Source organism: Cydia pomonella, chromosome 14 (assembly GCF_033807575.1).
Source record: "Cydia pomonella isolate Wapato2018A chromosome 14, ilCydPomo1, whole genome shotgun sequence".
Lineage (NCBI taxonomy): Eukaryota > Metazoa > Arthropoda > Insecta > Lepidoptera > Tortricidae > Cydia > Cydia pomonella.
This window is the reverse complement of record NC_084716.1, coordinates 19,863,592-19,875,021: the sequence shown is the minus strand read 5'-3', so window position 1 is coordinate 19,875,021 and position 11,430 is coordinate 19,863,592. Positions and strand designations below refer to the sequence as shown.

Below are 11,430 nucleotides of genomic sequence, written 5' to 3'. Positions count from 1 at the left end.
CTATACATGTACATATATCACACCCTACCACTTAACTAAAACTACATCGTATACGGTCGTTGGCCATGTACTAATATGGCTAGTAAGGATTCTGTGAAAACTTCTCCTCCAGGTCAGATAAAATTAAGCCTTAAGCGAATACTAATAAGACTGACATGGCCAAGCCGTTCCCACTATATATATATTACTATACAACAATTACATATTACCATAGCAAATTAATAACAGAACTTAATTCCTTAAATAGGTAGGTATCGTTATCTAGAAAGTACAAACCCGTATTATTCTTTACATTTCAAACTAATTCTATGATTACAAATAAGTACTTAATATAATATGGGATCACCATATCTTTCTACGGGCACTGGCACACGTTTAGGTATCGGAGGGGGTGGTACAAAGGCGGGCTCCGGTGGCGCACACGGCTCAGAGTTCTCATGGTTATCGTAGTCCGTCGCTGGGCACGCCCTTATAGCTAAGCGTGAATTATTGCGTAACTGATCTATATGCCTTTTAATAATTTGACCGTTTTCCCTTTGCACCAAATAATTACGTGAACCTAATTGTTCCGTGATCGTACCGCTAACCCATTTCTCCCCTTTGCTAAAATTCCTAGCCCAAATATTATCACCTACACTACACGACCTCGAGACGCCCCCTGCATTTTCGCGCTGTCGGAGCTGCGCGGCGCGTGCACACTCGTGCGCCGTGGCGCCGGCGTCGGCGCGCAGAAGATCCAGTCGGGTGCGCAGACCTCTTCGCTGTAGCAACCTCGCCGGTGACTCGCCCGTGCTACTGTGAATAGAGTTCCTATACGCCAGTAAATATGACTGGAGCGCAGCGTCCACGTCTTGCTTATCCCGTAGCGCCTTCAAAATGGTTTTTTTGACAAGCTTTACTGCACCTTCGGCTGCTCCGTTTGAAGATGGATGATACACCGGAGAGTACGTTTGTTTTATGCCATTAAATTGCATGAACTGGGTCAGTTCTCCACTCGTGAACGGCGGGCCGTTGTCCGATACCATCATCTTGGGTAGCCCGAAACGCGCAAATATCTCCCTTAAGACTCTGATGACGTCATCTGCCGTCGTCCTCGTCATTTGTTTTACTTCGATCCATTTCGACGATGAATCCACGACCACTAAATAGGTCATGCCGTGTAAGGGTCCTAGGAAATCCATATGCAACCTACTCCAAACTTCTTCGAGATATGGCCAAGCTTGTGGTGCAGCTTTGGCAGGGGCCGGTGCTTCCAAAGCGCATGTGGTGCATTCCCGACACGTTTTCTCGATTTCAGCATCGATGCCGGGCCACCAAACATAGCTCCGGGCGAGACTTTTCATCTTAACCACTCCAAAGTGGCCTATATGCAGCTCACGCAGAACGTCATTTCTTAACGCCGTGGGTATCACCATTCTGTAGCCCCACATGATACATCCTGCTTCTGAGTACAGTTCGTGACGCCTTACCCAATACGGCTGCAGCTCTGGATCGTCGCACTTCGCCGGCCACCCTGACTGTAAGTACATAAACACTTTTCTTAGTGGATCATCTGTTTTTAAATTGGTTCTGACTTGATCACTAGTAATTGGTAAGAAATCCTGTACGAATTGTACATATGTTACCTCTGTCCTATCCGCTGCCTGTTTTCCCACAGGTAACCTGGACAATGCGTCAGCTCCATTTTTGTCCGTAGGCACATATTCTATGTCATACTGGTAACCGGATAAAATTACCGCCCATCTTTGTAGTCTGCTCGCGGCCATCGATGGAATACCTCCCTTATCTCCAAATATGGAAACCAACGGCTTATGATCGGTCCTTAGCAAAAACCTTCGAGATACTGATGGAATTTTTTTATACCAAACACAATTCCCAAAGCTTCTCTTTGAATCTGAGAATAATTTACCTCCGCCGCATTGAGCACTCTGGACGCGTACGCAACAGGCCTTTCTGTTCCATCTGGCATCTGGTGCGAAATCACCGCCCCCACGCCGCTCGAACTCGCATCTGTAGTTAGACATAAAGGGAGTTCAGGGTCATAGTGCGCCAACACCGAACTGGAAACCAAACAACGCTTGACGGCATTAAACGCTTCCGTACATTCCTTGGTCCAAATAAACGCAGCCCCCTTCCTTAATAATTTGTACAATGGTGTTAACGTCATACTTATATTTTTAACGAATTTCCCATAGTACATAATCATTCCTATGAATGAGCGAAGTTCGGTTACATTGGCCGGAATCGCCATGTCCTTTATGACTTTAACCTTTTCTGGACACGTGTGAACCCCTTGTTTACTAATACGAAACCCTAAATACGTCACCGATTCCGCGAAGAAAGAACATTTTTCTTTCTTTACTTTCAACCCAAATTTCTCGAGGCGTCCTAGCACCTGATGTAATGTATGCAAATGATCCTCCCTGTCTACTCCTGTTATAATTACGTCATCCAGGAAAACGCCTACTCGCGGTAAGTCTGCAAAAAGTTGTTCTAGTTTCCTTTGAAATATCCCCGGACTCGATGATAGCACATAAATAAGCCTATTATACATATATAAGCCTTTATGTGTGTTGATCACCGTATATGGTTTAGATGCCTCGTCCAACTCGAATTGCGCATCCCATCCTCGTCGCCAAATGAAATATATAGGAGCCAGGAAAGGAACACGGGAATATCTAATTAAAAAGGCAACTGCACGTCCGTTCGTATTGAAAGATGTATTTCGGAAGAAAAGTAAAACTACCACCAAATTATGACATTGAATAAAATAATGAAAATCTTAACCTACCCGCGAGTTCACTGACCGAGCGATCAGCCGTGATACGTGCCCATGTATATACCTTCGGTACTATACATGTACATATATCACAGTTCAGTCACAGATCCAGGCGGTTTTGTATTTGGTTGGTTAACCAATAAATGTTATAAGTACCCAAAAATGTAGAAATTGTCTGTTTACTTTTATTTATATACCTAAAGATACAGAGTTATACGCAATGATTTTGTTTTCACACAATTTTGCAAAAAACCGGTTAATTCCGGTTTAAGCGCAAGGGACCTCCTTGCCATTTATGTTTTTTTCTTTAAGTTTTTTCATTGACATTAAATTGACACTTTCATAACATTTCAAACAGTTTATTGCTAAATAATTTAAATCTAAATTTCAAATAAAATGTTAGGTAGATGCAGCAAACAGTTTCATAGCAAGTTCAAAGATTTAGTAAAATATGTTTTGGTGAGTAGGTATACATTGTTGTTGTTTTGTATATTTAATTATCTACCATCGAAAACCTACACAGGAAGTAATCAGATCATTTCAATTTAGTCGGTCATGCGACTAAGACTAGCGAAAAGCCATGTAGGTTACTATGGAAAAACATATCTCAGACGGTCGGTAAATCAGTTGCGCGGACATTTTCTAGATAAGAAGGTAGCTAAATTTTGAGACTAAGAGGTATTTATGTTTTAAATATCTTTTTAGTACAGTTGCTCAAAAAGTGCTACTTTACGTAGCTGTTTAGCGCGCGGAAAGTTGGATTTCGCGAACTAGTGCTTTTTACTTTTCCACTTGTTCCAATTCATGACTACTTTTTGATGAGTGTTAATGTTAGTTTCCTTTAAAAGTCGTAATCAATATAAAAAACTACTGTTAATGTAAAAATAATAAATACAAGCATATTTCATATTTTATTACTTACCTCTTCATCATTATAACACGTTTATTTTTTAATATTGAATATTGAAAAACTGTTCTTAATAAGTTGTCTGAATGGAACGGAATAGCTGCCGATACTGTCAAAGCAGAGGCGTTTTTTCTTACCGTAAGAATGTTTTAAGTTTCCAAAAGCAACATTCGATATTGTTTTCATACAATTTAAATATACGATATACACAAATAATCGTAAATAACGATACTTAAATAATAATAGTATAATATTTTATATTTACAATTGTTTGTGTCTTATAAAACATGCATAAAAAAGCACTTGTTGTTTTTCTTATTTTTTCGCAACCTATATTAAAAAACGTCGTTCGTTACACGCGCGGAAAGTAATGACATACTTTCCGCACTAGCATCGAAATGTACAATTACAGCTGTTTCTAGTTTTTTTATTGACGTCGGTTACAGAGCCTACACTTTCTGAGTTCTTATACATATATAAACTAGCGCGTTTATTTTTATCTTTATTCACGACTAGAAAGCCTTTCCATCGCGCTCGCGTCGCTTCCATCGGTTCCTGGAGCTGATATCAGTGTATCTAGGCAGCCCGAGCCCTCAACACTGTCCACGTAAAGCCATCGAGGATCCAAACATCGTGTCACCACTCAGCCGGCTGTGTTTTGAGGCCAGGGAACTATAGATACATGCATAGGTATATATATTATTTCGTTTTTTTTTTACAGAAAGAAAATTTAATCAGTAATATAGGTGCTTACTTTAGTATGCGTTTGTTAAGTGGCTATGAAATACAGGTTGGTAACATGTACGGTCACGTCTGAAAATATCGATACGACAAAAGTTCCAAAAATATGTATACATGATTTTATTGCCCCTACATTAAGGTAGTGTATACATATTTTTGGCACATTTTTCGTACCGATATTTTCAGACGTGACTGTACCTACCTTTAACTTTTGTTTTTATATCATATCAATAGAACTTACCCATTTTACCGAAATTAATTTGTTACAGTCACCGATCCGACAATATGCTGCTGAAGCCACAGTGCCAATTTCAGTATGTAAACCTTTATCCATCGCGTTTCGAGCTTGTTCAGAAATAGATAGACCCTACGAACACACAATTTTACGACCTGAGATGTACAGTTACGGAGTCCTTTTAGAGTTTACATTGGACATTTCATACCGTTAATATTGACAACCGAATGGCTCAACAATTAAAGTCCATGACTGTACAAGTCAATTCTAAAAATATGGGTCCACGCAACTTACTCAAAAATATGTCCCATAGCTCTTAATTCGCCGACATAAGGGCTATGGAACATATTTTTAAGCAACTTGTGTGCACACATATATCTTTACACTTGACTGTACCTATTAAACCGCAAAACTTCCCCAGCTCCCAGAAGTCCATGGTTTCGACGCAAGAAAAATTCCTACCGAAGTAAAAATCACAAAGGCAGATGCTCTCGAACTTTACGAGAACATGGTGCTCATACGGCGCATGGAGACTGAAATCGCGAGTCTGTATAAGGAGAAGAAGGTGTTTGGGTTCTGCCATCTCTACGCTGGCACGGAGGCGGTGGGCACTGGCATAGTCGCGAATATGAAGCCGGCTGATAATCTAATCACTTCTTACAGATGCCATGGTAAGTCTATAATATTTTATTAACGACATTAAAGTTAAATCGTCGATAGATAAAGTTTTTTATGAATTTCCGCATAAAATGTAGGGACCAGCATAGGCGCGAGGTGTAAATGTAAAGTTTATGCTTCCAATGTACCCCACAAGATGGCAGAACCTGTGCGATGCACAAGAAAACGTACGAGAACGGTAAATTCCTTGATTTGGCGTGAAGTGTCAATGTACATGTTTATGTTTCCGATTCAGGCCACAAGCTGGCAGACCCTCCAATGCGCACGGTCCCTATAGCGCACAGTAAGGAAGTCAAATGGAGTTGTAAAAGTTTTAATCATGTGTCGAAAGATGGCAGTAAATTACTGTGGCTACAAAATTTTCTTTGACAATCCACTCCTATTTCAAAATTCTCTGTTATGGGTTAGCACATCGTTACAGACGAATTCCAACTCTCGCACCAAAAATTCGCACCCAGCTGGTAGGACTCCGTGGCTCAGTTGGCAGAAGCGTTTGGACCGGTTTTCCAATGGTCGCAAGGTCGAATTCTGCCGGAGTTTGCTAAATTGTTAAATTTGCATTACAGCTTTCGCCATGTTGTTCCAAAACAGACTGAAAAAGAACGGACCGTATACCGTAATGTCGGAGCTCGTGGGCAAAGCTGATGGGATATCGGCCGGCAAGGGAGGCTCCATGCATATCTACGTGCCGCCGTATTTTTATGGCGGCCAGGGAATAGTCGGAGGACAGGTAACATTATACCGTGATGTCAGAACTTGCGGGCAAAGCTGACGGGATATCGGCACTATCGGCAGGCAAGAGAGGCTCCATGTATATATATATGTGCCCTCATATTTTTATGGTGGTCAGGGAATAGTCGGGGGACAGGTAGGTAACATTATACTGTGATGTCAAAACTTGCGGGCAAAGCTGATGGGATATCGGGAGGCAAAAAAGGCTCCATGCAAATTTACGTGCCGCCGTATTTCTATGGCGGCCAGGGAATAGTGGTCGTAGAGGTATATCAGTCTCCTTTAGGCACTTTTAGGCCCCAAATCCTAATAGTTATTTGTTTTACAAGGGGGCAAAGTTGTTGTTAGCGGTTAAACGTGCTAATATTGATACCCGAGCAAGCGAAAGATTCCAAAATTGAACCACGAGCGAGGGTTCAAGGCACGAGGGTTAAATAAATTTTGCCTTCGAGGGAAACACAGAAATTTTCACGCGAGGAAAATACTAACTATAAAATACCAAAAAATCAAACCATGTCAAATCCAAATGGACGTGTCAAATACAAAAAATATGAATCAAAATCATCATCTAAAAGTCAAATCTACCAGGTGACATAAGAATACAACTCAAAATTTGCATCTGATTACTTTGCCCCACATAATATGTGGGTAAAATGCAACTTTCTCATTAGTTTTTGAACAATCAAGAGGGCCATTACCAGTTTGTGTGGTAAAAAAATATTTGTACGCTGCTTTGACATCTCCTTATATAAATAAAATTCTGTTACCAATTTTCGTGAACTCGGGGTGACTCGGGCAATGTTGCCAAATTATTGCCCAAATTGCGAGCTACTCGTAATTCACTCATATATCACTTTATTCACATCCTAGACAGCAATCCTTCCTCTCCTTTCTCTTCCTTTAGCCATTCAGATTTTTTTGAAATATCAGATTGAATACTTACCAATCAATTTTACTATCCTTGCGTTTGTCCTGCCTAGGTGCCACTCGGCATCGGACTGGGTTTTGGACATATGTACTCCGACGACGGGGGCGTAGCCTTCGCCCTGTACGGCGACGGGGCCTCCAATCAGGGACAGGTGATCTCAATTGAATAATATTAATCTCTTTTTACCAGCACAGACAATTTACAGACGTCGTTTGGTTGCGCTTAAGCGCGTTTGGGATTTCACGATAAAATCATGATTAACGCAAATCCTGTAGGTCTAAGATGGTCGGCTTTTTATCATTTGTCACCATACCTGTCACGTTCTAACAAGTATGTAAGCGCGAAAGTGACGGGCATAGAGACGAGTGATAAAAATGGAACCATGATACCGCCGCTGAATATTCATGGTTGAATATATTCAGAAGTTAGAACTACTTAAATGTAAATATCCGATTTTCGGTGATTTAGGCATTCTGATCTGACTTTAATTAGAGCCGTAAGGTATCCAGGATCTGTATTCAGATGTATGTGGGGCTTGTGGGGTAGCCTTTATATTTTTTCTTGTTAAATTCTCCTCATAGAGGCACAATGTTGGCTTTTATGATCTCAGTTTACGTTATATTTGATTTGACTTTTAGTAGTGACCTTAATACCATTGACCAGGTATACGAGTCGTTCAATATAGCGGCACTGCTCAAGCTGCCGGTGGTTTTCGTGTGCGAGAATAACCTATACGGCATGGGAACCGCGGCCAAGAGGTCTTCATCCAGCGTGGAGTACTATAAGGCGGGCAGGGTTATCCCTGGGATCAAGTCCGATGGCATGGACGTGATTACTACTAGGGTATGACTAGTTCATCCATGTAGTCTCTTAGATATCTCTCTTAGGCAAGGTGGGCAGCACCTACGTCACAAGGATGTGCTTAAACGACACCTAACTGCCTGCGGTATACCACCTGGAAAATGGGAGGAGTATGCTTCTCAGCGGCCAGAATGGCGTTCTCGTGTTAAGGTGAGCGTACGTAAGGCCCGCCCGTCTCATTGACCTTGATACGAAACGTCAGATACGTAAATCTCAGCCGAAACCCTCCTATAAGTATACTTACAATAGTTCTGGTCAACTATACTGCCCCAACTGCGATAGAGTTTTTAAAAGTAAGTTTGTCTTTGCAAGCCATATCAGAGCTTACGCTTGTAATTAGCCAGGGTCGCCGGTGCCGATTACGGCATGGATGACTATATATATATATATATTTTTTTTTTTTAAATTGTTTAGAACACAAACAGTCACATATACAAATGGATTTGAAGTACAATGTAGAGTATTTAACATACTTAAGAATCATAGACCTGGAGGTTCATTATTAAGTACATAATGTTAACATACATAATAACAGCATAAAGAAAATGAAATCATGAGCCATACTTAAATTCTATTTACTAGTCTTCACAGGAAAAAAAAAATACAATAAGTAGTAATACAGTAAGCAGGTTTGACATTACTGTCTGTTTCAATAATTATCGGATATGTTGTATTTTTTTTTTCTATTATCTGGTAGGTATTAGGACAATCGGAAAGTTACATTTATACTTTGTGTACATTGTATTATATTTAATTATATGAAATAGGTACTTGAACTAAAACAATTTACGTTTATATATATATATTTACGTTTATATATATATATATATATATATATATATATAAACGTAAATTGTTTTAGTTCAAGTACCTATTTCATATAATTAAATATAATACAATGTACACAAAGTATAAATGTAACTTTCCGATTGTCCTAATATATATATATATATATTTCTCTCATAGATCTATGCCTAGTATTAGTGTCAGCTATACGGCATGGGTACCGCGGACAAAAGGTCTCCATCCATCCTGGAGTATCCTCCATACAACCCGGGCAGGGTCTTGGATCAAGGTCGATGGCATGGACATCATAACTATTAGGGCGTAACCGTTTACTCAAGTAGAGCAGCCCTGTAACTCTCCTCACGCCTGCATCATCAGATCACGCAGCGTACATAATTTGGTACCAGCAGAATTTCTGTGAAGGAAAACTTGACTATTCTCAATAAGGCCTATTTTGACCCAGGATTAAGATCAGATGGTAATCGCTTTGGTAAAAACTAGCACCTGGGCCTGGCCATACACGAAATAAGGTTGCCAAAGTAGACACGGCTTTAAGATGTACTCAATATACCTAAGAAGGGATCGCTAAGACGAAGATTTACCAGAGCTGTTCAAAGTTGCGTTCCTAATCGTCTTGCAAGTTGGGTGCAGAGTATCTTTAGCTCAGTTTTTTTTGCTGTATATACTACTAACACATAATACAAAGTAACGATTGAGATGAAGTTTGATATCGGCAGAGCTGTCAACTAATTTTTCGTTTTTTTCCTTCAGGAGATAGCCAAGGTAGCGAGCGAATACAGCCGCGCCGGTAACGGCCCAATACTCCTCCAATTCGAATGTTACCGCTACTTCGGACACTCCATGTCGGACCCGGGCACGAGTTACCGTACGCGCGAGGAGGTGCAGGAAGTCCGGCAGTCCAGGGACCCCCTTAATCAGTTAAAAGCTACGCTCGCGGACACACAGCTCGCGACTGAGGATGAAATTGAGGTGAGAACCAGTAAACCAACCATTACTCGAAGCTCAACCTTCTTCAGACTAGGCGTGGATCATTTCAATATTGCAAGATTGGACCATGGCTTCTTTAAAATACGGCTTTCACTGTTCTTGGACGTGAATCGTTTCAATCTAATGTTAATTGCTGTGATCAACCAAGTGCATCTATGTTAACGCCACCAATACCACCTGGAAAATGGAAGGAGTATGCTTCTCAGCGGCCAGAATGGCGTTCTCGTGTTAAGGTGAGCGTAAGGAACGGACGCCCGTCTCATTGACCTTGATGCGAAACGTCAGATACGTAAATCTCAGCCGAAACCCTCCTATAAGTATACTTACAATAATTCTGGTCAACTATACCGCCCCAACTGCGATAGTTTTGCAAGATTGGACCATGGCTTCTTTAAAATACGGCTTTCACTGTTCTTGGGCGTGAATCGTTTCAATCTAATGTTAATTGCTGTGATCAACCAAATGCATCTATGTTAACGGCACCAATCATGGGACATTTAAGAGAAAATTTGGTGTATTTTTGATATTTCATCGACGCCTGTAAAATTTCTACCGCTTAACGCTTTAAAAGTTGAATGTCCAATATTTCCCCTTTATGTTTTCTATGTATTTAATGAAAGCTACTGCAATTGGTTGCAATATTATAAACAAGTTAAAACTATAGTTTTTTGCTCCAGTCATGGGATGTATGGCGCCATTCAATTTAAAACTAACAAATATCAATGAAAAATTAAACTTAAGCAGCTCTTTGGCTCTTGTTTACAGTAAAATGTTGCCAGCGAGAAAACTGATAGTAAATACTTGTTTCACAGGATTTGTCTATACCATCCCAGTACTGGTGCCAGTTCCATTATAGGGGTGTTTACTATAGTTACATAGAAGCGTTTGATGATGATCGAAGATATTTTCGCTTGCACGAATCGTTAGTCTATAATAATTTCAGTTAACAGGACATCTAAAGCGTCTCCAATCCCTGATTTGCTTTATTTCTCCTTTCTCTTCAGGAAATTAACAAGAATGCAAAGAAACTATGTGCAGAAGCAAAGAAAGCTGCTGAGGCGGCCCCCGTTCCAGACGTAAAAGAGCTATATACAGATCTATATGTCAAATACCTCGAGGAACCTAGAAGAAGGACATGTATTGGGTGACATTTATGACACCATTATAATTTTCTGAATGAGAGATTAATCCAGTCAATACCTCGATGTGAAAACCCATTAAAAAGTATGATTTGGATTTGGTCGCAGGCATGTAGTAATCAAAATTTGTTGTAGGTATTGTATTCTAATATAAATTGTATTTTTCATATTTATAGCTTGAACTTTTATTGATATTTTTGGATGTATATTTTTATATGATGTAAGCGAAGTGGTCATATTTTGATATGTTTTTTTGTAAATAAATTATACAATGTGAATTTGTTTTATATTTTAAAATTTAACAACTCTACACTGTACAGTCGAGTTCATAAATATGTATACGTTTCTTCATCTTAATATTTATGTACTCGACTGTACTTTATTGGAACTGACGTATTTAATTTTTACTTACTAATTATAATATTTATCAGTCGCTCGTTGAAAGTAGTGAACTTTCTCAATAATAGTGTGTGGTGTGTGTAATATACGCATGTAACTCCTCTGGAGTTGCAGGCGTACATAGGCTACGTAGACTGCTTAACATCAGGCGGGCCGTATGCTTGTTTGCCACCGACGTAGTATTAAAAAAATGGTGGACTTACAACCGGTAAGGGTGGGTACTTGTATTTATTTACA

The 11,430-nt window shown here is 39.9% G+C and overlaps 1 protein-coding gene across 4 annotated transcripts; it reads left to right on the top strand.

Annotated features, from left to right (window-relative positions):
• Positions 1-3,110: 3,110 nt before the first annotated feature.
• LOC133525129 (uncharacterized) lies at positions 3,111-11,072 on the top strand. 4 transcript variants are annotated; one of them, XM_061861384.1, is made up of 9 exons: positions 3,138-3,238; positions 4,408-4,476; positions 4,697-4,741; positions 5,084-5,333; positions 5,907-6,070; positions 7,053-7,151; positions 7,664-7,843; positions 9,419-9,637; positions 10,660-11,072. In XM_061861384.1, the coding sequence occupies exons 1-9, from the start codon at positions 3,176-3,178 to the stop codon at positions 10,801-10,803; spliced, it is 1,233 nt and encodes a 410-aa protein (XP_061717368.1). In that variant the 5' UTR covers positions 3,138-3,175; the 3' UTR covers positions 10,804-11,072. The 4 variants fall into 4 exon arrangements, with proteins under 4 accessions (XP_061717369.1, XP_061717368.1, XP_061717371.1 ...); XM_061861387.1 differs by lacking the exon at positions 4,408-4,476 and adding an exon at positions 4,203-4,376 and having other exon boundaries at positions 3,174-3,238; XM_061861385.1 differs by lacking the exon at positions 4,408-4,476 and having other exon boundaries at positions 3,111-3,238.
• Positions 11,073-11,430: the final 358 nt, after the last annotated feature.

Bases quoted from the DNA above. Each gene is read 5' to 3' on its own strand.
- LOC133525129 (XM_061861384.1), top strand. From the start codon at position 3,176: ATGTTAGGTAGATGCAGCAAACAGTTTCATAGCAAGTTCAAAGATTTA. The intron at 5,334-5,906 runs GTAAGTCTATAA...TTTGCATTACAG, and splicing joins CACTTCTTACAGATGCCATG to CTTTCGCCATGTTGTTCCAA. The intron at 7,844-9,418 runs GTATGACTAGTT...TTTTTCCTTCAG, and splicing joins TGGACGTGATTACTACTAGG to GAGATAGCCAAGGTAGCGAG.